Genomic DNA, 27,005 nt, shown 5'->3' on the forward strand with positions numbered 1-27,005 from the left:
GCTGGGGGCTGGTCACTGGTGAGATCTGCCTGTTTGACAGCTCACCTGCGACCATGTAGCGATGCAGCAGCGATCCTGACCAGGTCAGATCGCTGGTCGGATCGCTGCTGCATCGCTAAAGTGTGAAGGTACCCTTAGGGTTCAGGACCACTACAGTAAAGACCTGACCAGTTGTTGGGTAAGCATACCTCCCAACCGTCCCGGATACAGCGGGACAGTCCCTCTTTTGAGCCTTTGATCCCGAGTCCCGCCCGTGAGGCTGTTTGTCTCGTGCTCCGCCCACCCACTGTAGCCCCGCCTCGCTGTTTCTCCCTTCTATTCATTACAGAGTCGAGCGCGCACCTTGAAACTCCTGTGACTGCTGCTGAGGTATGAATCACCCCCTGCAGCAGAGCGACCCCCCCCTGCAGCAGAGCCGAGCCCCCCCCTCCCCCAGAGCGGACATCCCCAGCCCTGGAGTGGATCCCCTGCACCAGAGCCGGCCCGACCCCCCCTCCCCCAGAGCGGACATCCGCAGCCCCGGAGTGGATCCCCTGCACCAGCACTTCTCTCTCCTGCAGATAGCACTGGCCAGTAATAACCTATGCAGAGTGACATCTGCAGACTTCTATTAGCTTACCGATCAGTGGTCTCTGCCTGTGGAGCTGCTGGGTCCTAGCTGCCCAACAGCTTCAGCTCTGCTTTATCCTGGCTCCCCTACCAGTTAAAGGGAACATGTCAGCAGAAATTTCACAATAAAAGTAATAGATTCCCCTCTGCAGCTCCTGGGCTGCTTCTAGAAAGGTTCCTGTTGTTATTGTGCCCCCTTTGAGACCTACAAAAATACTTTATGAAGTCTTACCTTTTTGTATGCAAATGTTTTTTATGGTCACGGGGGCGGGCTGTCTAGCGTCCGTTATTCCCCCTCCTGCCGCTTTACGCAGTCCCCCATTGCCATTTACATACACAAGGACGCCTTCCTCATGTAACTGTCCTCCCGAAGTTTTGCGCATGTGAACGCTTTTTCAGGTGATTGCGCAGAGATTATGGGCGGCGCTGTGATTGTCATCAGCAGCGTTATCCAAGTACCCGCCCATAATCTCGTGCCCGCACTTTTCCCTCTGACTCCACTGTTATGCGCAAGTGCTGGCCATATGAACCATGTTACCTATTACCACTTGCACGAGATTATGGGCGGGTACTTGGATGACTTTGCTGATGACAATCACAGCGCCGCCCATAATCTTGCGCCTGCGGTAATAGGTAATGTGGTTCATATGGCCAGCGCTTGCGCATAACGGTTGAGGCAGAGTGAGAAGCGTGGGCACGAGATTATGGGTGGGTACTTGGATGACGCTGCTGATGACAATCACAGCGCCGCCCATAATCTCGCGCCTGCGCAATCACCTCAAAAGCGTTCACACTTTGCACAGTGCTCACTCCCGCGAGAGTGGCACTGGGCATGCACAAAACTTCAGGAGGACAGTTACATGAGGAAGGCGTCCTCATGTATGGAAATGAGCAATGGGGGACGGCGTACAGCGGCAGGAGGGGGAATAACGGACGCCAGGCAGCCCGCCCCCGTGACCATAAAAACAGATTTGCATACAAAAAGGTAAGACTTCATAAAGTATTTTTTTAGGTCTCAAAGGGGGCACAATAACAACAGGAACCTTTCTAGAATGCAGCCCAGGAGCTGCAGAGGGGAATCTTTTATTTTTTTTGCTAAATTTCTGGTGACAGGTTCCCTTTAAAGGGAACCTATCAGGTGCAATCTGCACTCAGAGCCAGGAGCAGTTCTGGGTGTATATTGCTAATCCCTCCCTAACTGTCCCTGTATACACTAGCATAGATAAAGGCATCTATAGAAAAAGTATTTTTAAAGAGCTCATATCTTATGCTAATTAGCGCGGGGACTAGTCCCAAGTGTATACAGGGACGGTTAGGCAGGGATTAGCAATATGTACCCAGAACTGCTCCTGGCTCTGAGTGCATATTGCACCTGACAGGTTCACTTTAAAGGGAACCTGTCACCAGATTTGGGGCCTATAAGCTGCGGCCACCACCAGTGGGATCTTATATACACATTCTAACATGCTGCATACCTCCCAACCGTCCCGGATACAGCGGGACTTTCACGCTTTACGTTGTTTGTCCCGTTGCCACGGGCGGGACGGCCGGCTCCCGGGCTCCGCCCACCCACTCTCTCTCCGCCTCCCTGCTTTTCCCTCCTACCATCCTAGTAGACGTGGCATAGAGAGGAGCGCTGCCTGTGCTGCTGCTGGTACAGTAAACGAATCTCCCCAGCGCTGATTTCCCTCCCTCCCCCCTCACCCCCGGCCGGAGCCTGTCTGTGCGGTCGGCCCGCCACCTGTCTGTGCGGGCGCCCCCCTGCCGCCTGTCTGTGCGGGCGCCCCCCTGCCGCCTGTCTGTGCGGGCGCCCCCCGCCACCTGTCTGTGCGGGCGCCCCCCGCCGCCTGTCTGTGCGGGCGGCCCGCCGCCTCATTGTGCGGGCGGCCGGCCGCCTCTCTGTGCGGGCGGCTGGCCGCCTCTCTGTGCGGGCGGCCCGCCGCCTGTCTGTGAAGGCGGGCGGCCGGCCGCCTGTCTGTGAAGGCGATCGGCCGCCTCACTGTGCGGGCGACCGGCCGCCTCACTGTGGCTGCCTGCGTCTCCGTGCTGGAAGCCCGCCAGCTGCCTGCCTCTCCGTGCTGGAGGCCCGCCGGCTGCCTGCCTCTCCGTGCTGGAGGCCCGCCGGCTGCCTGCCTCTCCGTGCTGGAGGCCCGCCGGCTGCCTGCCTCTCCGTGCTGGAGGCCCGCCGGCTGCCTGCGTGTCCGTGCTGGAGGCCCGCCGGCTGCCTGCGTGTCCGTGCTGGAGGCCCGCCGGTTGCCTGCGTGTCCGTGCTGGAGGCCCGCCGGCTGCCTGCCTGTCCGTGCTGGAGGCCCGCCGGCTGCCTGCCTGTCCGTGCTGGAGGCCCGCCGGCTGCCTGCCTGTCCGTGCTGGAGGCCCGCCGGCTGCCTGCGTGTCCGTGCTGGAGGCCCGCCGGCTGCCTGCGTGTCCGTGCTGGAGGCCCGCCGGCTGCCTGCGTGTCCGTGCTGGAGGCCCGCCGGCTGCCTGCGTGTCCGTGCTGGAGGCCCGCCGGCTGCCTGCCTGTCCGTGCTGGAGGCCCGCCGGCTGCCTGCGTGTCCGTGCTGGAGGCCCGCCGGCTGCCTGCGTGTCCGTGCTGGAGGCCCGCCGGCTGCCTGCGTGTCCCTGCTGGAGGCCCGCCTGCTGCCTGCGTGTCCGTGCTGGAGGCCCGCCGGCTGCCTGCGTGTCCGTGCTGGAGGCCCGCCGGCTGCCTGCGTGTCCGTGCTGGAGGCCCGCCGGCTGCCTGCGTGTCCATGCTGAATGGGTGTGAATGGGGAGTGGATATGGGCGTGATTGTGAAATGGGTGTGGTTAGGGGGCAAGGCCTAAAAATTTGCCACGGCGCGCTACGCGCGCCGCAATCTTTGTCCCTCTTTTCCTTCTTTAAAAGTTGGGAGGTATGGGGTAAGTAATAGCATTTTAGACCAAACATATGTAAAGAAGTGTATACAGCTTCAATCATTGTATAGAGTTAGTAATAGAAGTCAGCACTTAGTGTCCAGTGTGTGCACAGAACAGATGACCCCTGACATGTTCATTTAATCCTGTAAGGTTTTCTTTCTGGCATAAAAAAGAGAAAATCATTGATAATAAGCCATGTCTCCATTCCTTCAATGTTTAGTGGAAGCTGCTGTGTGTCTGTGCGCGTGTGTGTGTGTGTGTGTGTGTGTGTGTGTGTGTTATTTTTTTTTTGTGACCACAATTGATATTTTTTTACTAGTTTGGTGACTACATACAACATATTCATTAGCCTCTATATGCATGTGTCTGTGGCGTTGCGGTGTCACAATTCTCGCAGTTAAGACTTTTTTTCTATTTCTGTTAACAAATCCTGGTATTTTTAGATGTAAATAGATCTGACATCTGCACACAACCTCTATACATTTGTTTTATGTGCAATACTACCTCAATGACATTTATTGTCACTTAACTGTTAAAAAAGTTGGTATGTAACTAGTGTTGCATTGCCATATTGTGTTCCACTTGCTGGGATTTGTAGTGCTCTGCACCACCAGCAGAAGGTGGACCCATGCTATGTTAGCATTTAAACATTTCTGTTCCAGGTTGTGTTGAAATAAACTGATTTTGCTATTCAGTATCCTATGCTTCCATATTTTGGTGTGCGTACAGTGTGTGTGTACAATGTGTGTATGTATGTGTGTCCTTTGTGTTCAGTATGTACAGTGTGTGTGTACAGTGTGTGTATGTGTGTCCTTTGTGTTCAATGTGTACAGTGTGTGTGTACAATGTGTGTGTGTCCTTTGTGTTCAGTATGGACAGTGTGTGTGTACAATGTGTGTATGTGTGTCCTTTGTGTTCAATGTGTACAGTGTGTGTGTACAATGTGTGTGTGTCCTTTGTGTTCAGTATGGACAGTGTGTGTGTACAATGTGTGTATGTGTGTCCTTTGTGTTCAATGTGTACAGTGTGTGTGTACAATGTGTGTGTGTCCTTTGTGTTCAGTGTGTACAGTGTGTGTGTACAATGTGTGTATGTGTGTCCTTTGTGTTCAGTATGTACAGTGTGTGTGTATGTGTGTACAATGTGTGTATGTATGTGTGTCCTTTGTGTTCAGTATGTACAGTGTGTGTGTACAATGTGTGTATGTGTGTCCTTTGTGTTCAGTATGTACAGTGTGTGTGTACAATGTGTGTATGTGTGTCCTTTGTGTTCAGTGTGTACAGTGTGTGTGTACAATGTGTGTATGTGTGTCCTTTGTGTTCAGTATGTACAGTGTGTGTGTATGTGTGTACAATGTGTGTATGTATGTGTGTCCTTTGTGTTCAGTATGTACAGTGTGTGTGTACAATGTGTGTATGTGTGTCCTTTGTGTTCAGTGTGTACAGTGTGTGTGTACAATGTGTGTATGTGTGTCCTTTGTGTTCAGTATGTACAGTGTGTGTGTACAATGTGTGTATGTGTGTCCTTTGTGTTCAGTATGTACAGTGTGTGTGTATGTGTGTACAATGTGTGTATGTATGTGTGTCCTTTGTGTTCAGTATGTACAGTGTGTGTGTACAATGTGTGTATGTGTGTCCTTTGTGTTCAGTATGTACAGTGTGTGTGTACAATGTGTGTATGTGTGTCCTTTGTGTTCAGTATGTACAGTGTGTGTGTACAATGTGTGTATGTGTGTCCTTTGTGTTCAGTATGTACAGTGTGTGTGTACAATGTGTGTATGTGTGTCCTTTGTGTTCAGTATGTACAGTGTGTGTGTATGTGTGTACAATGTGTGTATGTATGTGTGTCCTTTGTGTTCAGTATGTACAGTGTGTGTGTACAATGTGTGTATGTGTGTCCTTTGTGTTCAGTGTGTACAGTGTGTGTGTACAATGTGTGTATGTGTGTCCTTTGTGTTCAGTATGTACAGTATGTGTGTACAATTTGTGTATGTATGTGTGTCCTTTGTGTTCAGTATGTACAGTGTGTGTGTACAATGTGTGTATGTGTGTCCTTTGTGTTCAGTATGTACAGTATGTGTGTACAATGTGTGTATGTATGTGTGTCCTTTGTGTTCAGTATGTACAGTGTGTGTGTACAATGTGTGTATGTGTGTCCTTTGTGTTCAGTATGTACAGTATGTGTGTACAATGTGTGTGTGTCCTTTGTGTTCAGTATGTACAGTGTGTGTGTACAATGTGTGTATGTATGTGTGTCCTTTGTGTTCAGTATGTACAGTGTGTGTACAATGTATGTATGTGTGTCCTTTGTGTTCAGTATGTACAGTGTGTGTGTGTGTGTGTACAATGTGTGTATGTGTGTCCTTTGTGTTCAGTATGTACAGTGTGTGTGTTGCACATATAGTGACAGGCAGCACAGTAATTGCAACTCGCCTTTATTTTCAGGAATTATAATCTTTTGTAGGAGCGACACATATCAGAGCACTGACTAATGTAGAAAGGACATGTACAAAAAACACCACATAAAGGAGGAGCGAGGGCCCTGTCCAGAAGAGCTGACAATCTGAGGAAACAGAAACAATAATGCTAAAAACTGTTTTTACTGCTTCACTAGATACATACAAGGGTAGAATGAGGTTCCCAATGTACAGGGGAGGTTCTGTATCATCACAAGGTGGAGCAGAGGGGTTTTTTTTTTAAAAAAAGAGCAGTTTTTTGAGCCGAAAGAGCCGGACTGTCCATCACTACAGCACAAGCTGAGCCTCCTGGACATGTGACCCCTGACTCCTCCCACACATGTGACTGATCACATGCTGGTGACATCACGGCAGGTCCTGTAAGCACAGAGCAGCGTATTCTCCAGTGTGCGGCTCTGCAGGTGGCGGAGGTGAGTGCAGATTCCCCGTCCAGGGACTGGTTCTCTCTTCACAGCTATTTCTTAGAACCCGGCGTTTATTTATATGTTTATTTGTTTTTTATTGTTGTTTTCCAAGAGCCGGATCTTTATTACTTTTCTGTCGTGGTCGCAGTATGAGAGCGGGGGTTAGTTTTGTTGCGGGGCTTGTGTTATTGATTGGCGCCATTTTTAGGTGCAGACAACTTTTATTTTGAGGAGAAATTGGAAAAACGATCAATAACTCCATTGTTCTTTCTTTGTGTTAGGCCTGTTTCAGACATCGGTGATTTCTGGTATTTATGTTGCAGTTTTTATACGTACCAGAATCTCTGACATACGCAGACCCATTATAATATAATATAATAATATTTATTCACTTATATAGCACTATTGATTCCACAGCGCTTTACATACATTGGCAACGCTGTCCCCATTGGGGCTCACAATCTAGAGTCCCTATCTGTATGTTTTTGGAGTGTGGGAGGAAACCGGAGTACCCGGAGGAAACCCACGCAAACACAGGGAGAACATACAAACTCCTTGCAGATGGTGTCCTTGGTGGGATTTGAACCCAGGACGCCAGCGCTGCAAGACTGCAGTGCTAACCACTGAGCCACCACTAGACTGCAGTGCTAACCACTGAGCCACCACTAGACTGCAGTGCTAACCACTGAGCCACCACTAGACTGCAGTGCTAACCACTGAGCCACCGTGCCGCCCTAATCAATGGGTCTGCTCACACATCAGTGATTTTCACTGCCCGTGTCTCCGTGCGGTGTACACGCGTGTCCATGATTGCCGCATGGAGACAAGTTGTTTTTTTTCTGGCATCACTGATGTCCCACGCACCACACTATGGTGTTGTCTGTAAAACTGTACCAGAAAAAAAGTACATTGAAAATAAAAAATTTTTTTAACTCACTCGGCTTCAGCAACGCTCTGTGCAGCCTCAGCTCTCTGCAGCTTCCTGCCCAGCTCATTATGGCATGCATATTCATTTATGCAGCCGGAGCTGACCCAGAAGTAGCTGCAGAGAGCAGAAGTAGCGGCGGCCAGATGCAGCAGAGTTCAGCACCACAGACAGCAGGAACGGGACAGGTGAGCATACGTCCATGTGCAATCACGGAGGAACACGTGTTTTTTACACGTCAGTGAAAAACGCCTGTGTTTGTCACTGACGTGTGAAAGAGGCCTTAAAGGGACCCTGCCATCACGATTTAACCTGATAAGGTAAAGGTGCAGCCATACTGGGGCTGTTATACTGACGGAATAGACACCGGTTGTGCAGAAATCTGCAGCCTGGTTGTTGTTTAATTCATTATAGAAGTTTTGGTGCAATATCCATTTTGTGTAATGTGGCGGGACTGTGGGTGGAGTCTTCAGCTCTGTATTTGTACCAGCCAATTTTTTTTTAAATTTTTCTCTAGAACCGCCCATAGCAAGGGCTGAGCTTACACAACTTCATCTCCGGGTGGTCTTCTGCAAAATGGCACTGCGGAGAGAGCATGCACACAGTCGAATCAGACGGTCTTCAGAATAATGGCACAGCGGGTGGAGATTGCGCACAGTGACATTGAACCACCTTTATCAAAATGACCCCATGGGCGGTGTATACGCACAGTGAAATTTAACTGTCTTTAGCATAATTGAGCCATGAGCAGTGTATATGCACAGTGACATCGAACCGTCTTTGACAAAATGGTGCCGTGGGCAGTGCATGCGCACAGTGGCATCCATGCATCTTTAGCAAAATGGTGATGTGCGTGGTGTATATGCACAGTGACAGCCATCCGTCTTTAGCATAATGGCCTCATTGGCGGTGCATGTGCACAGAGACATCGAACAGTCTTTAACAAAATGGCACAGTGGGCGGTGCATGCGCACAGTGACATCTGACAGTCTTCAGCAAAATGACACCAGTGGAAGTTTATGTGCAGATTGAGTTCTTAGTTCATCATTGAGTCAAAGTCTTCATCTGCGCATGCACCACCCGCAGCGCCATTTTGCTGAAAACTGAATGCGTGAAAGTACCATCCTTCCTGCAGGTGGTGCTAGCGCAAAAATTAAAAAAAAAACCCCATGTACAAACTTGGAGAGGCTACAGCAGAGCCGGAGACCCTACCCAAGGTCCTGCCGCAGAGTCCTGCTGCATTGCACAAAAAGGATGTTGCACTAAAACTTCTATCATGAATTAAACAAGAACCAGGCTGTGGATTTCTGCACAATAAGTATCTCTTAAATCAGTAGAACAGTCCCAATATTGCCATACCTTTACTTTAACATGTTAAAGCACCACTCCAGCATTTTTTTTTTATCTTTTTTCATGCTGGAATGGCACGTTAAATGTAAGTCTCCTTCCCCGAGTCATATATTCACCTTTTCGGAGTCTTGACCTCTTACGGATGCATCTCCAGTCCCGCGGTGCCATCTTGTGCTCGTGACCGGTCAGAAGTTACATCGCAAGAGCTCAATGCATCTCTGTGAGAGCCAGGACAAGGCTCTCATAGACTTGTATTGGGTTGTGACTTCCGGCATGCTGCATGAAACACTAATGTTGCCAGCAGATCACAAATCCCTGCAGACTGACCAGAGCGCCGCTGTGAAAAGGTGAGGCCGCAAAAGGTGAGTATAAGATAGGGGTCAGGGGAGTTACATTTAAAGCACCACTCCAGCAGGAAAATGAAGAGAAAAAAAAACAAAGAAATGCTCCAGTGGTGCTTTAAATTGTAATCTCGGGGTCTCTTTAAATTCACGCCAATTTTGGTATAAAAATTGTTCTACTTTTGTTCTAAAACGCTTTAATTTTTCTTCAGTCTGACCTTGTACCTTTTTTTTTTTTTTTTTTTTTTTTTTTTTTTTTTGGGGGTGGAGCCGTTGTCTTACAGGTTGTAACTAGAGTTAATCCAAAAGATTCTGTTAGACCCTAGTCCAGCAGTCACAGCAGTATTTTGCTGCCAGAGCCCTGCAAAACTCCTAATACCTGCCGATATCATCGTTGCAGAGTGACGCACACATGGCTTCACACCTGGTCTACTAATCAGAAGTCGAGGTGGGGTGCCGGCAGGTAGGATGTTCACAGGGCTGTGGCACTGGAATACTGATGTGACCACTGGACCACGGTCTCTTGAATCTTTTTGTTATCTCTAAACATCAGTAAGATAAGGCCATGTGCGCACGTTGCGTTTTTTCTTGCGTTTTGGTTGCCTTTAAACTGCACTGTGTCATTGACAAAATGCATGCGTTTTGCTTCCCCAGCAAAGTCTATAATAAATCAGAATTTCCATGCGCACGTTGCTTATTTTTTTAGGCACCGTTTTGTTTGACAAATATTTGTCAAAATCGTTGCCTAAAAAAATAAAAGCAGCATGTCACGTCTTCATTGCGTTTTGGGAACATTTTCCACCCATTGAAATGAATGAGGTATGTCAAAACGCAACCAAAATGTTTAACTGTGCGTTTGCACTGTGTTTTGGTTGCATTTTGGATTTGTTCTTGTCAACAAAAACGCAGGTCACCAACTTTTCTCCATTCTCTGTCTCTTTCCGCTTCATATTCACTGATCACCGGCGCAGCTGTCACATTGCTCCCGTGGCCCCTCCTGCTTCTGAAAGTGCCGGCTGCTCATTAGACTCACATCTCATATTCACTGCTTCCCCCGCCCACCGATGCCTATGATTGGCTGCAGTCAGACGCGCCCCCACGCTGAGTGACAGCTGTCTGACTGCAACCAATCATAGCCGCCGGTGGGCGGGTCTATATTGTACAGTACAATAAATAAGTTAAAATGGCTTGCGGTCCCCCTCAATTTTGATACCAGCCAAGATAAAGCCTCACAGCTGGGGGCTGGTATTCTAAGGCTTGGGAGACTCACGTTTTGGGAGCCCCCCAGCCTAAAAATATCAGCCAGCAGTCGCTCGGAATTGCCGCATCCATTAGATGCGACAATCCCAGGACTCTACGCGCCTCATCCTGATTGCCCTGGTGCAGTGGCAGTCTGGGTAATAAGGAGTTAATGGCAGCCCAAGCTGCCAATAAGTCCTAGGTTACTCATGGCAGGTGTCTGAGACACCCTCCATCACTAATCTGTAAGTGAATGTAAATAAACACGAACACCCAAAAATCATATTTATTTGAGATAAAAGACAAAAAAAATACCCTTTTTAACCTCTTTATTAACTCCCCAAACACCCCTCCAGGTCCGACGTAATCCACACGAGGTCCCACGACACTTCCAGCACTGATACAGTTGACACTCACAGTGTGCTTACCATCAGGAAAGTGGACGATATCTGTGAGTAGTGGCATGAACGCACAGTATCCGCCGCCGTATTGAGGTCGCCATGACAGTGGTTTTGAGTTTCAGTATCTATATGGGCGTGTAGATAGGAGGGCGGGGAATAAGCTGCATCATAGTGCTGGACTGCGCATGCGTGTCTGGATGACGGCCGTGATATGACTAAGAGGTGAGATGAGGATAACGAGCATGTGTGAAATCACTAAGCAAGAACTTTAATGCTAAAGTTGTGATCAAGATCCAAGTGACCGCGCAGGATAGCGCTAGTGCAGCCTGATGTTATTAAGCAGTGGAGGTGCTCGGTGCAAAATAGCAGAGGAAGCCATAAGACAGGATCAATATTTGGTCTAAAAGAAAAAGGAATAAGGCCCTGTTTTTGCAGCGGTTTTGCTGCAGAAAATGTTCATAACCTTTCTGCAGTCCTTCCCCAGCAAAACCTATGGAAAAAAAAAATGCTGTGCGCACACTGCGGTTTTTTCACCAACAGGTTTTGCTGCGGTAATCTTTCAGAGGGTGCGGAATATTCTTAAGAAAAATCCACTTTCTACTGCGCACAGGGCCTAACATTACATGATAAATTTATAGAAAAGACTGGAGATCATAATCACGGTTTAGACCTTTTGGAGCAGAAGTACTCAATTCATGGATTCAGTAAGCCTGTCTTTTTTTGAGGAATTTATTCAAATCACCCTCCCTTTGTGGAATATTGATTTTCTTTTTTTTTTTTTTTTTTAAGCCAGCGCACAGTGGCCGGCAGCTTTCATCAGTATTGGTGCTATTGCAATGCATGACCTCATTACCATGCGCCGCTCTCAGTCACTGAGATGCAGATGAAAGCTGCCGGCTTCTGTTTGGCCGAAAGTGTGTATCGCAGTACAGGGACCCGACGGGTCTCTGCACCACGATGCATTTCAACTGGATGTGCAGTCTCAGATACACATCCAGCTGAAGCTGGGGCCGGCAGGCCCCCTGCACTTCTGGGCCTGGTCACGGTTGCAATCCCTGTAACCACAATAGTTCCGCCCCTGGGTACAGACACTGGATGATGACCAGTTCATGCAGCATTATTTGATGACAAGAACTTTTTTTCATCTTTTGTGTTCCCACTGTTTCCTCTTAGATTGTAAGCTTGCAAAAAGGACCCTCAGTCCTCATAGTATGTGTTGAATTATGTGTTACTCTGTAATGTCCGATCGGAGCCGATGCCCGTAGGCACCAGTGAGCGTTACATTTAAATGGCGGCTGTTAGAAACAAATGTTGGCTGTTAAATACAGCCATCATCTGCCACGTGTGGACGGAGCTCACGTGAGGATTTTTTCCCAGGATGTGAATAACATGTTCCCTTCTAATCTTTAATGGTATTTTTTTTCAATGGGATTTTGGATGATTTTACTCCGGCTCATCTTCTTTCCTTTCAGATTCCAACAAGCTAGGATCCTCTCAGTGAAGATCTTCTTGATAACATAATTTTCCTGATTGACCCATCGAGGATGAATAAGGACAGAGACCAGATGGTGGAGAGGTTAATAAACCTCACCCTGGAGATCCTCTTCCGGATTACTGGAGAGGTGAGAGGTTCTGGTGACCTCACATTACATCACTATCTATGGGAATAAGAGATGGACATTCAGTGGTGCCTGAAAGTTTGTGAACCCTTCAGAATTGGCCATATTACTGCATAAATTTTACCTAAAACTGTATTACACTTTCATATGAGTCCTAAAAGTAGATAAAACCCCAAATCAAACAAATGAGTCCAAAAAAAAATTCCACTTCATAATTTTTTAGATGAGAATGATCCAGTGTGACGTGTCTGTGAATGGTAAAGCCATGATACTACCGCCATCGTGTGTCACAGATGGGAGGAGGGTTTTATGCTCTAATGCAGCTTTTTTTTTCTCTAGACATAATGTTTCTCATATAAACCCCAAATCTCTATTTTAGTCTTAGCCGTCCAGAAGACATTATTCCAGTATCCTTTTGGCTTGTTCAAGTAATCTTTAGCAAACTGCAGACTGGCAGCAATGTTATTTTTGCAGAGCAGTGACTTTCTCCTGACAATCTTGCTATGCACACCATTATTTTTCAATGTTATCTGATGGTGGACGCATGAACTTTATCATTATCTAATGTGTGAGAGGCCTTTAGTTGCTTTGAAGTTACCTTGGGTTCCTTTGAGACCTTGTGGATTATTATACACTTTGCTTTTTGTTGGTCTTGAATCTCTATTTTTCTACACAATTTGACTGTGGATTGGTGGAGTCCAAACTGTTTAACAATGGTTTTATGACCTTTTCATGCCTGAAGAGAATAAACATTTCTTCCAGGGTCCTCAGAATTTTTTTTGATACATTTCCATAAATATGTTGTTGATTTTGATAGATCTCTGCTTTTTAAATAGAACACCTAATTGTCACTCTATTGAATGATAACACCAGACTCTTATTTCACTGTCAAATTATCTCCTAATTTTAATTGGGTTTTCCAGACCCATGACCACAGCCTCTATTTTCCCTTCCTCTTTTTATTTTTTCTGTTCCTTGGAGGTGGTGTATTACACTAATTGGCCACAGAGGTTCGGGGAAAAAAGGGGGTTTCTTGCCCTTGGGGCGGATCATCTCTCTCCTTTGTGCTGTCGTGGGTCTGGAAAACCCAGTTACCAGTAAGTAATTATCTATTTTTTACTCCTGTATTTTATTTGATTGTTTATCTATTTTTAGAACTTCTATGAAAATGTGATGTAATTCTGGGTTAAAGTTATGCAGAAATATGGAAAATACTGAAGGGTTCACAAACATTTAAGCAGCATTGTAACTGGAGGAACTATAGAAATGTCTGTAGTGATATTTATTATTGTCTCTCCATAAACAGGATTACATAGTGGTGAAGAAGACCTCTGGTGAGCGCTGTCAGGCCCCTGTGTCTGAGGGATGGGGAGGAACCCTGAGCCCAATCCCGGGGCCTCCACCGCACCCCCGGATACATGAGGACATCAATGACCAGAAGATCCTAGAACTCACCTACAAGATGATTGAGCTGCTGACTGGAGAGGTGACACTGCTGGGAATGCTGGGACATTATACAGTAACGCTATGAAGGGATCCGGGGATGACGGTATCATTGTGTGTGTCAGGTTCCTATAAGGTGTCAGGACGTAACTGTCTATTTCTCCATGGAGGAGTGGGAGTATCTAGAAGGTCACAAGGATCAGTACAAGAACATCATGATGGAGGAAAGTCTGCCCCACACATCACCAGGTAATAGGACTAAATACAAACATCTGTTAAAGGGAACCTGTCAGCAGAAATTTCGCCCAAAACCTAAAAGATTCCCCCTCTGCAGCTCCTGGGCTGCATTCTAGAAAGGTGCCTGTTATTATTGTGCCCCCTGTGAGACCAAAATAAAGTCTTTATAAAGTGGTACCTTTTTGTATGCAGATTCTGTAAATGTGACACGGGGGCGGGCTGCCTGATGGCCGTTATTCTGCCTCCTGCCGCTTTAGGCCGTCCCCCATCGCTGATTTCCATAGCTGTGGACGCCACCCAGTGCTCCACAGGTCCCCGCGCATGCCCAGTGCTCATCTCTCGTGGATGAGCACTGTACCCAGTGTCACCGCTGGTGACGTGCGCGCAGGCTTTAGATTATGGGCGGTGCTGTGATGTTTATTACCAAGCAACCGCCCATAATCGCGGGACCGCGCTTTCCCCCTCGGCGTTTTTCGTTCTGCGCAAGCGCGGTGCTGCTGACACCACGTCACCTCCTTCTATCTATTTCCTGCCTCAGGGCAAGATGGGAAGGAGGTGACGTGGGGTCAGCAGCACCGCGTTTGCGCAGAACGAAGGACGCCGACGGGGAAAGCGCGGTCCCGCGATTATGGGCGGTTGCTTGGTAATAAACATCACAGCACCGCCCATAATCTAAAGCCTGCGCGCACGTCACCAGCGGTGACACTGGGCACAGTGCTCATCCACGAGAGATGAGCACTGGGCATGCGCGGGGACCTGTGGAGCACTGGGCGGCGTCCACAGCTATGGAAATCGGCGATGGGGGACGGCCTAAAGCGGCAGGAGGCAGACTAACGGCCATCAGGCAGCCCGCCCCCGTGTCACATTTACAGAATCTGCATACAAAAAGGTACCACTTTATAAAGTCTTTATTTTGGTCTCACAGGGGGCACAATAATAACAGGGACCTTTCTAGAATGCAGCCCAGGAGCTGCAGAGGGGGGAATCTTTTAGGCGAAATTTCTGCTGACAGGTTCCCTTTAAAGCGATTCGTCTTTTTAGGAAAATCTTTAAATGTTGACCAACAACTGAAGAAAAAAAACTTTCAGTAAGATGAAAATTAAGTAAAATTACATACATGCAGGGCCACCACAATGAATTTCAGGGCCTCATTCTGGCAAAATTTCGGGGCCCCCTTGAGGCTCCACCCAGACTCTGCCTCCAGCCCTCAACCCTTCCACAGTTCCACTATCACTCTTGGAAAAACTCCACTTCTGCACTACAACCTCAGCAATCACACATTAACCATTCACATTGAACACCGTATCACATACACAGCCATCAGAGTTTATTTTGGTCCAAAGATTTTTTTTTTAAGCCTGCCACCATGACGAGGTAGACTCATTTTGCAGGGCCCCACTCTACTCTAACTTTTTTTTTTAATCTAACTTTTTTGATATATTTTTATTTTTCAGAAACAATATAAAAACATACAAGCTTGGCTATGTTCAGTATTTGTAACCAAAATCAGGAGTGGAACAATCACTGAAAAAGTCCAATAGAAACACATCCCCACTGCTGGATTTATCACCCGCCCCTGGTTTCGGCTACAAACACTGAGGTAAAATACCAAATACTGAACGTGTGACCGTGGCCCTAAGATAGGCGATGGTTTTACCGGAGAACCTTGGCAACTGTATATTTGCTACTGTCTAATACTCACAGGACAGGGAGGGTTAAACATCAAAATAAATCTCTATTGGAGAAAAAAATAAAAAATCCCCTTATTGATAGAGAGAACAAGTGACGTCCATACACATAAAATGAAAATCAAAACAAGACAAAATTAAAATGGTATGAAGTCAAATGAGGCTCAGTATTGTGTGTGGCCTCCACAACGTGCCTGTCTGACCTCAATACAACGCCTGGGTATGCTCCTGATGATGCGGCAGATGTTCTCCTGAGGGATCACCTCACAGACCTGGATTAAGGCCATGTGCACACTTTGCGTTCAATTCCGCAGCGTGTAAGTCACTGCCTGTGCATCTCAGAACGCAGCCGAAAAAGCTGCATTCTGAGAAGCATTCGGCAGAACGCAACGTGCGGACATTCCTGGAGAATTCATGCGTTCTGGATGCTTGTGTCGCGGGCGGGGAGGAGGGTGTCAGCACACTGCGCTCGCCCCCTTCTGCTCGGGTCCGGCGGCCGCTGCTCAGTGGTGGCTCGAGCCGTAGGCCGGATCCCGGGGGTTTTCTCGAGCGGCACTCCTCGCCCGTGAGTGAAAGGGGTTGGTTGGGTGCGGGGATTGTTATAGTTCGTGACGCCACCCACGGTTGTGGTGATTTCACCACCGCTGCTCAATGCGGGGATCCCGGGGATGGTGATGCGGAGCAGCCAGGTGTTGTGTTGCCCCTCCGTGGGCAGGGGTTGGTGATCCCGGGGCCCGGTGATGGTTTGTGAGGTGCGGGGCCTGGTGGGCGCAGGGACGCGGGGGGGACAGCGCTGTGCCTTGCGGCACTGTGGTACTCACTCAGCCTGAGACACGGACACAGTTTGTACGGTAAACCAAACGGCTGGTAGGACGGTCCCACAGACGGCTGCACCTGCACTCCCGGTAGGTGACGGTGATGTCCCTCTTCCTTGCACCTATGGTTGACTTGTGGTAGCGGTGGATTCCCTCCGGTTACCCGCTCCCCGACTACAATCTGGGCCGGAGGAGCTCTACACTTTGCCCGCAGGCGCTGGCCCTGAGAAACTGGTGCCTTGGCGGTGGCGGTGTCTCTCTGTTTCAGGTTGGACTGTTGCCTTCAATCGGGACTTGGTTGTTGGGGGATCTACGTCCCCTTCACTGACGGATTCGGCAAATTTGGCGACTCCTAGCCTTGCCGGGGTCCGAGAGGCCCCTGCCCTGGTGCTGACTGTCCTTCGGAACACTGCTCCAGACCACCGGGCACACAGCCAACGGGGTCCTTCCAGGAACTTCCAAACGGTCCCACTCCAGACGGTCACCGCCGTCGCTGACCTTGCTGTTCTGGCCCTACACAAAGCTGGACCCTTCAGGCTTTCCTTTCTTCTTGTCACCTCACTTGCTTTCCTCCTTTACCACTTTTCCACTTTCACTACTTGTTTACTCCTTCACTTAGCTCCTCACTCAAACTCTGTTGTTTACTCTTGCCCTTCCCGGGCTACTCTGCCTGGTACTTCCCGCCTCCAGAGCTGTGATCTCCTTGGTGGGCGGAGCCAACCGCCTGGCCCACCCCCTGGTGTGAATCATCAGCCTCTGGAGGAAGGCAACAAGGATTTCTGGTTAGCTGTGATGTGCCTACCTGGAGTGTGGGGTGTGGTGGTGTTGTGACCTGTGTCCCCTGGCTTGCCCAGGGCGACACATTTGCTCTGCCATAGGCAGAGTGGAAAAGCATCCAGAAAGTATATTTTTCACAGTGCGGTCCCACTTGGCTCTGCAGCATCACCATAGACTTGCAGCAGAGCCGACCACACTGTGAAAAAGAGCATGGCTGGCTGCGAGACAGAGCTGCGCGATCGGAATGAACTCGGATGAACTTCACCCGACTTCATTGTGATCGCGCGGCTCTGTGCGTGTGCCGCGGCTTTATTTGCGGTCACACATGAAGGACTCACCTGTGATCGCAAATCCCCTGAGTGACTGCAGTGAGCCGCGCGGTCAGCTGTGCTTTCACTCAGGTTACTCGCGGCCACAGCAGCAGTCCTCCACCTAAGAGCGGTGGCCTCGAGTAACCTGAGTGAAAGCACAGCTGACCGTGCGACCGTTGCTGCATGGAGCTCACAGGAGTGGTGGTGTTCTACGGCCGCTCATGTCAGCTTCCGATGTAGCAGAGCTGGAAGCGTTGTGGGACCTTGCGTGGATTACGTCGGACCTGGAGGTGTTTTTGAGGGATTAATAAATTGGTAAAAGAGGTGTTGGTTTTTTTTGGGTTTTTTTGTCTTTCATTACAAATAAAGGATTTTTTGGATGTGTGTGTTTTATTTTCTTTAACTTACAGGTTAATCATGGAAGGTATCTCGGGGAGACGCCTGTCATAATTAACCTAGGACTTAGTGGCAGCTATGGGCTGCTGCCATTAACTCCTTTATTACCCTGTTTGCCACCGCACCAGGGCAATTCGGGATGAGCTGGGTAGAGTCCAGGGACTGTCGCATCTAATGGATGCGGCAATTCCGGGCAGTTGCCGGCTGTTATTGTTAGGCTGCGGGGCTCCCCATAACGTGGAGCTCCCCATCCTGAGAATACCAGCCTTCAGCCGTGTGGCTTTACCCTGGTTGGTATCCAAATAGGGGGGGACCGCACGTCGTTGTTGTGTGTTTTTTTTTTTTAGATTATTTATATATATTTTTTTTTTTTTTAACTGCTCGATATAGACACGCCCACCGGCGGCTGTGATTGATTGCAGTGAGACAGCTGTCACTCAGCGTGGGGGAGTGTCTGACTGCAACCAATCATAGGCGCCGGTGGGCGGAGCAAGCAGGGAATACGTGAAGGATTAATGAGTGGCCGGCATTTTCAAAAGCGGAGAAGCCGCCACAGTGTGAACACCATGCAGCGCCGCGCCGGTGATCGTGGATCGGTGAGTATGAGAGAGGGGGTGGGAGGGAGAGACCGACATGGACAGAGATAGAGACAGAGACCGAGAGTGAGACCGACAGAGAGATCGAAAGACCTGCGTTTATTATGTCAAAAACGCATGCAGATCGCTAGTAAAAAGCAAGTGAAACACATTCTTTCTTGAAAAATATGCATTTAGACATTTCTCATTGACTTCAATATTATTAAAACGCTGCAAAAATGGCAAAAACAATTGACATGTTGCTTCTTCAAATGCAGGGATTATTGACAAATTTTCCGCAACTAAAATGCAGCGTTTGTAAATGCATCGTGCGCACAAGAAAGCCCTGTTTTCCATAGACTTTGCCTGGAAATCATAACTCATGCAATTTTGCATTCAAATGCTGCAGCTCAAAACGCTGCAGAAACGCATGAAAAAAAGCAAAGTGGGCACATGCCCTAAAGCATCAGTCAACTCCTGGACAGTCTTGGTGCAATGTGGCATTGCTGTATAGAATGAAACATCATGAACGGGAGGGCCAGTCCATAGCATGAAAGCCTTCATCATGCAGGAACTGCTGACACACGTGAGCCACATGAGGCCTAGCATTGTTATGCATCAAAAAGAACCCAGGGCCAACCGCAAAAGCATATGGTCTCACAACAGGTCTGAGGATCTCATCCCAGTACCTAATGGCAGTCAGGGTACCTCTGGTGAGCACATGGAAGGTTGTCGGCCCTCCAAAGAAATGCTGCCTCATACCATTACCGACCCACTGCTAAACCAGTCATCCTGGAGGATGTTGCAGGCAGCAGATTTCTCTCCACGGGGTCTCCAGACTCTGTCACATGTGCTCAGTGTGAACCTGCTTTCATCTGTGAAGAGCACAGGCCGCCAGTGGCGAATTTGCCAATCCTGGTGTTCTGTGGCAAATGTCAATTGCCCTGCAGTGTTGGGTTGTTAGCATAACACCCACTTGTGGACGTCGGGTCCTCATACCACCCTTATGGAGTCTGCTTCTGACAGTTTGAGCAGACACATGGATATTAGTGGCTGTTGGAGGTCAATTTGCAGGGCTCTGGCACTGCTCTTCCTGTTCCTCCTTGCACAAAGGAGGAGGTAGCGGTCTTGCTGCGGGGTTGTTGCCCTCCTACGCCCTCTTTCGCGTCTCCTGGTGTACTGGCCTGTCTTCTGGTATCTGCTTCATGCTCTGGACACAATGGTGACAGACAGGCACAGCTCGCATTGATGTATCATCCTGGATGACTTGCACTCCCTGAGCAACTTCTGTGGGTTGTAAACACTGCCTCATGCTACCTCTAGAGGCTGCTTTACACGCAGTGACATCACTAGCGATGTCGCTGTTGAAAGCACCCGCCCCCGTCGGTTGTGCGTCATGGGCAAATCGTTGCCCGTGGTGCACAACATCGCTTACACCCGTCACACGAACCTACCGACGTCGCTGTGGCGGGCGAACCGCCTCCTTTCTAAGGGGGCGGTTCGTGTGGCGTCACAGTGACGTCACCCGGCAGCCGTCCAATAGAAGCGGAGGGGCGGAGAGCAGCCGAAAGAAAGTCACGCCCACCTCGTTGCCGGAGGACGCAGGTAAGCTGTTCCTCGTTCCTGGGGTGTCACACGTAGCGATGTGTGCTGCCTCAGGAACGAAGAACAACCTGCGTCCTGCAACAGCAACAATATTTGGGATTAGAACGACGTGTCAACGATCAACAATTAGGTGAGTATTTTTGATCGATAGTGGTCGTTCGTACGTTTCACACGCAATGACGTCGCTAACGAGGCCATCGCATCACGAATTCCGTGACCCCAACGACATCTTGTTAGCGATGTCGATGCATGTAAAGCCCCCTTAAGGGTGAAAGCAATGACAAAATGCAAAAGTGACCAAAACAACAGCCAAAAATGATGAGAACAGTGAAATGGTCCGTGATCACTACCTGCAGAACCGCAACTTTATAGGGCGTGTATTGATAATTGCCTGTCATTTATACCTGTTTTTTGTTCCATTTGCACAACAGCCGGAGAAATTGACTCTCAATCAGTGTCGCTATATAGCTGGAAAGAATGATCTCACAGAAGTACGATTGATTTAGAGATATTAGATATTGATTTAGAAACATTGTGTGTGTGTGTGTGTGTGTGTGTGTGTGTGTGTATATATATGTATGTATGTATGTATGTATGTATGTATGTATGTATGTATGTATATATATATATATATATATATATATATATATATATATATATATATATTATATCCTTATGTCTTTCCTACAGTAAGAAGCAGTAAGAGGACGACACCAGCGAGACATCCCGAAGCTCAGGACAGGTCACAGGATCATCAGGTCAGTGGGGAGGAGGTTGTAGGGATCTGATGTGTAGGAGGCTGTGCAGGTCGTGTTCTGCGTCCAGCATTATTATATGATTTATACATGGCGGAGAAGGCATCTGACCACAGACGTTACATGGGGTCTGGATCTCCTCACACGTCTCTGGCTGTGGAAAATGTTGGGAAAGGAACTGACCGGTTGGATTTATATGGCAGATGAGTAGCTCTTTGCTGTAATGTGAGCTTTAGTCATCCCGCTAATTAAAGGGATGTTACCAAAACACGTTATTCCCTATCCATGGAATAAGGAATGACTATCACTGGGGGTTTGACCACCGGTCTCTTCATTGATCCTGAGATTGGGGCTCTATGACCCCGAGAATGTGTGGCTCTGCAGCCCCTTACTGAAAAGAGCAAAGGTGCGCATGCTCAACCTCCGCTTCATTCATTGTCAGTGGGACTTGGAAGTACAGTGCTCAGTTATTTACATCAGTCCCATAGACAATGAATGGAGCAGAAGCCCAGCATGCGCACCTTCACTCTTTTCAGGACGGGCTGCAGCGCTGCATTCACAGGATCTCCGGATCTGCTGTCCCAGCAGTTGGGCCCCTGCGAAACTACAATGTATAGGGGATAACTTGCTTTTTTGGGGGGAAATAACCCTTCAATGATCTTTTCTGGTCATCTATTCATTCCATGTGAAATCTCCAAGTATCCGGTCACTTTTTAGCACATTGTTTTCACAGCTTGTGAATCAGGATGAAGTTCTGCACCATTGTCCTACTACAGACATAATGGAAGAAGAGGAGGAATATGTGAGGGGTGACGAGCAGTGTAAGAAGGAGACTCCGACAGATGACGGCTCCGGTGAGTAGTGGCCACTGAATGCAGATCACATATTCCTTTTCTCCACTGGATGCAGCAGATTTATGTTGAATTTGGTAAAGTGGATCTCTCACCAGATTTCACTTTCAACAGACTCACTAAAAATATAAACACAACACTTTTGTTTTCCTCCCATTTTTTTATGAGCTAAACTCAGAGATCTTAGACTTTTTCTATGTACAAAAGACCTTTATCTCTCAAATGTTTTTCACAAATTTGTGTAAATCTGTGTAAAGGTCCAGTCACACTAAGCAACTTACCAGCGATCCCAACAACGATAGGGATCGCTGGTAAGTTGCTAGGAGGTTGCTGGTGAGCTGTCACACTGCGACGCTCCAGCGATCCCACCAGCAACCTGACCTGGCAGGGATCGCTGGAGCGTGGCTACACGAGTTGCTGGTGAGCTCACCAACAACCAGTGACAAGCCCCCAGTCTCCTAGTTACAGCACACATCAGGTTAATTAACCCGATGTGTGCTGCAGCTAAATGTGCACAGAGCAGGGAGCAGCGCACAATGCTTAGTGCTGGCTCCTTGCTCTCCTAGTTACAGCACACATCGGGTTAATTACCTGATGTGTGCTGCAGCTACATGTGCACAGAGCAGGAGCCGGCACTGACAGTGAGAGCGGAGGAGGCTGGTATCAAAGGTAAATATCGGGTAACCAAGGACAGGGCTTCTTGGTTACCCGATGTTTACATTGGTTACCAGCCTCCGCAGAAGCCGGCTCCTGCTCACTGCACATTAGTTGTTGCTGTCTCGCTGTCACACACAGCGATCTGTGCTTCACAGCGGGACAGCAACAACTAAAAAATGGCCCAGGACATTCAGCAACAACCAACGACCTCACAGCAGGGGCCAGGTTGTTGCTGGATGTCACACACAGCAACATCGCTAGCAACGTCACAAAAGTTGTTCGTTACCAGCGATGTTGCTAGCGATGTTGCTTAGTGTGACGGGGCCTTTACTGAGCACTTCTCCTCTGCTGAGATAATCCATCCTCCTCACAGGTGCGGCATATCAAGGTGCTGATTAGACAGCAGGATTACTACTAAGTGTGCCTTAGGCTGGCCACTATAGAAGGGCATTCTAAAATATGCAGTTTTATCACACAGCACAATGCCACAGATGTTGAAGTTGTTGATGGAGCGTGCAGTTGTAATACTGACTGCAGGAATGTCACCAGAGCTGTTGCCTGTGAATTGAATGTTCATTTCTCTACCATAAGTCGTCTGCAAAGGTATGTCAGAGAATTTGGCAGAATATCCAACCGGACTCACAACCACAGACCATGTGTAACCACAGCAGCCCAGGACCTCCACATCCAGCATCTTCCCCTCCATGATCGTCTGAGACCGGCCACCCGGACAGCAGCTGCAACAATCAGTGCCTGTTGTACATAGAAAAAGTCTTAGATCTCTGAGTTCAGCTCATGAAAAATGGGAGCAAAAAAAAAAAATGAATTGCATTTCATATTTTTGTTCAGTGTCTGTTCCATGCCGGCCTAATTCATTTGACATATAGACTTATTTATGTGTCATGATCACAGTGCTGTTTATTAATTTATTATTATAAGGGATAATATATTCCCAATATTAGCCTAGGAATTAACATTGAGGACCCGGCATGTCCTCTACTATCCCACAAACTGGGATTTCTTGGTCAAAAATAGGGACATTTTAACAATATTTTTATTTGATTAATGGTGATAATAAAAGTTAAATATTAATATTATATATTTACATTCTTTATACACGGTGGTGTACATTATATGTTGACATAACTACGGGAGGGTGATAAAAGAGCTGAATATCTTCTTACCCTCTTCTATGCCAGGCTATGGGAATATTACATTTATATATGAAAAAATGATTGCATCACTGCAACTTTTTATTCTAAGTAGACAAAGAGCTGGGAAATGTGGATTCTCAACCCCAATTATTCCAATTAAATTGCATATTACGCTCATTCTATATTCTGTAATATCCTCATTAACCTTTTCTTTAAACCCTTCCCGCCGCAACCCATTTATATATATATATTTATTTATTTTTTTTGTTCTTTTCTCCTCTTTCAGGACCTATAACTTTTTTCTATATTTTTGGCGACCGCTATATAAGAGCTTGTTTTTTGATGAGACAAGTTGTAGTTTTGAATGACACGTTACTATACGTTGTACTGGAAGGGGAGGTGGTGACCAAATCCCGCAATTGCGTTTTGTTTTTTTTTTTGTTTTAATGATAAGTAAGAAGTTGAAACATGACTCTTCATATCAGTACAATCACAGCGATGCCAATCCTGTATAGCTTTGTATTTTATTTAGTGGTGAAAGAAAAATTCTGAAATTTGTAAAAGATATTTCATATATATATTTTATTTTTTTATTATTATTTTTCTGTTCATGGAGTAGTATGAGGGCTTGTTTTTCATGTGACTTACTGATGCTGGTAAATTTGCAACATGTTTTTAAAGTTGTTTTTTTTCTTGTTCATAAATAATCAAATTAGATTCAATTTTTGGCAGATGACTGTAATCGGAGCGCAGAGGGACATCTGACGTTTGATTTAAAGGCAGAAAATCCTGATAACTCACAAGATACACATGAAGTACATGCAACTGTTCCTGATATACACTCATCTTCTGATTCATCACAGACTGAAGAGCAAAGTAAAATTCACAGAATGGGTATGAAATATCCAGCAACTCTAAAAGGAAATAAGCCATTTTCATGTTCAGAATGTAAAAAATGTTATAACAACAAAGCAAATCTTGTTGTACATCAGAGAATACACACAGGGGATAAGCCGTATTCATGTTCTGAATGTGACAAATGTTTTACAACTAGATCACATTTTGTAGTACATCTAAGAAGACACACGGGTGAGAAGCCATATTCATGTTCTGAATGTGACAAATGTTTTACAGCTAAATCAGATCTTATAGTACATCTAAGAAAACACACAGGCGAGAAGCCACATACATGTTCCGAATGTGGAAAATGTTTTAGCAAGAAATCTGGTCTTGTTGTGCATAAAAAAATTCACACAGGTGAGAAGCTATATTCATGTTCAGAATGTGGAAAATGTTTTAGTACTAAATCTATTCTTGTCAGACATAAGAAAATTCACACAGGTGAGAAGCCATATTCCTGTTCTGAATGTGGAAAATGTTTTCCATTTAAATCATATCTTGTTATACATCAGAAAACTCACACAGGGGAGATGCCATATTCATGTCCAGAATGTGGAAAATGTTTTCCAACTAAATCAGATCTTGTTAAACATCAGAAAAGTCACACAAGTGAGAAACCATATTCATGTTCCGAATGTGAAAAAGGTTTTAAAACAAGAATAGCTCTTGTTATTCATGTAAGAACCCACACAGGGGAGAAACCTTATTCATGTTTAGAATGTGGAAAATGTTTTAGCAATAGGTCTGGTTTGTTTGCACATAAGAGAATTCACACAGGGGAGACGCCGTATTCATGTTCCGAATGTGGTAAATATTTTAAACATAAATCAAATCTTGTTACTCATCAGAGAATTCACACAGGAGAGAAACGGTATTCATGTTCAGAATGTGAGGAATGTTTTCAAAGAAGTCAAGCTCTTGTTGTACATCAAAGAAAACACACAGGTGAAAAGCCGTATTCATGTTTAGAATGTGGAAAGTGTTTTCGTAGTAAATCTGCTCTTGTCAAACATAAGAAAATTCACACACGGAAGAAGCCATAGTAATGTTCAGAATGAGGGAAATGTTTTCCAACTAAATCAATCTTGTTAGACATCCGAAAACTCACACAAGTGAGACACCATATTAATGTTCCAAATGAGAAAAAGTGTTTTAAAATGAGATTAGCTCTTGATATGCATCTAAGAAACCACACAGCGGAGAAACTTTATTCATGTTTAGAATGTGGAAAATGTCTTGGCACAAAATCTATTCTTGTTATACATAAGAGAATTCACAAAGGGGAGAAGCCGTATTCACGTTCAGAATGTGGTAAACATTTTAAACAGAAATCATATCTTGTTAGACATAAGAGAAGTCACACGGGAGAGAAATGGTACTCATGTTCAGAATATAGGAAATGTTTCAATAAGAGATCACATTTTGTTAATCATCAGAGAATTCATACTGGGGAGTAGCCATATTCATGTTCAGAATGTTGAAAATGTTTTACACGTAAATCCCATCTAATAGACATCAGAAAAGTCACACAGGTGAAAAGCCATATTGCTGTTTAGAGTGTGGAAAACGTTTCACAAGTAAAACCTATTATGCTGAACATATAAAAAAGAGAACCTCTGGACAGAGAGGTGCAATAGGGTCTTACCCGGTATATGAGAGGAGAGGAGGTGAAAGATTGTACTCCCCTGTAGGGGTTGTGATAGGTCACAACACCTGGAAGAACATATAATGGTGGAGATGGCTGCAGCACCGGAGAATCAGGCAGCTAGGAACATCAAAGGAAACCATTTTTTCTTGCCACGCTTGTCACCACTCCAGAGACGGAAATTAAATCATCCAAGTCTTTATTAAGAACGCTATATACAGGTCAACGCGTTTCTGGGGTCAAACCCCCCTTCTTCGGGACAAAATAGCACTGACAAGGATAGTCGACTATCCTTGTCAGTGCCATTTTGTCCTAGCGCTTCCTATTACCCTGGTGCAGTGGCAATCTGCATAATAGGGAGTTAATGGTATCCCGCATCTGCTGCTAAACCCTCGATTTAGTAAGGGGGAAGCGTCTAAGACCCCCATTACTAATCTGTAAGTGAAATCACAAACAGCCAAAAACAACTGTATTGGAAATAAAAGACAAAAAGAAGGGAATTTTGTTTACTTACCGTAAATTCCTTTTCTTCTAGCTCCAATTGGGAGACCCAGACAATTGGGTGTATAGCTTCTGCCTCCGGAGGCCACACAAAGTATTACACTTAAAAGTGTAAAGCCCCTCCCCTTCTGCCTATACACCCCCCGTGCCTCACGGGCTCCTCAGTTTTGGTGCAAAAGCAAGAAGGAGGAAAAGTTATAAATTGGTTTAAAGTAAATTCAATCCGAAGAAATTTCGGAGAACTGAAACCATTCAACATGAACAACATGTGTACACAAAGAACAACAGCCCGAAGGGAACAGGGGCGGGTGCTGGGTCTCCCAATTGGAGCTAGAAGAAAAGGAATTTACGGTAAGTAAACAAAATTCCCTTCTTCTTTGTCGCTCCATTGGGAGACCCAGACAATTGGGACGTCCAAAAGCAGTCCCTGGGTGGGT

General features: G+C 46.8%; 2 protein-coding genes across 2 annotated transcripts in view; both read left to right on the forward strand.

The window, feature by feature from the left end:
- The first annotated feature begins 6,345 nt into the window (after positions 1-6,345).
- The window catches only part of LOC142312571 (uncharacterized), a 60,547-nt gene continuing 39,887 nt past the window's right edge, over positions 6,346-27,005 (forward strand). Inside the window, exon 1 of the mRNA XM_075351562.1 lies at positions 6,346-6,389. The gene's annotated coding sequence lies outside the window, so the exon portion shown is untranslated. The remainder of the gene's footprint in view (positions 6,390-27,005) is intronic.
- On the forward strand, positions 12,116-26,608 carry LOC142310671 (uncharacterized). Its single transcript, XM_075348255.1, has 6 exons — positions 12,116-12,261; positions 13,565-13,744; positions 13,827-13,950; positions 20,796-20,863; positions 21,594-21,714; positions 24,255-26,608. The coding sequence occupies exons 1-6, from the start codon at positions 12,184-12,186 to the stop codon at positions 25,463-25,465; spliced, it is 1,782 nt and encodes a 593-aa protein (XP_075204370.1). The 5' UTR covers positions 12,116-12,183; the 3' UTR covers positions 25,466-26,608.

Source organism: Anomaloglossus baeobatrachus, chromosome 5 (assembly GCF_048569485.1).
Source record: "Anomaloglossus baeobatrachus isolate aAnoBae1 chromosome 5, aAnoBae1.hap1, whole genome shotgun sequence".
Lineage (NCBI taxonomy): Eukaryota > Metazoa > Chordata > Amphibia > Anura > Aromobatidae > Anomaloglossus > Anomaloglossus baeobatrachus.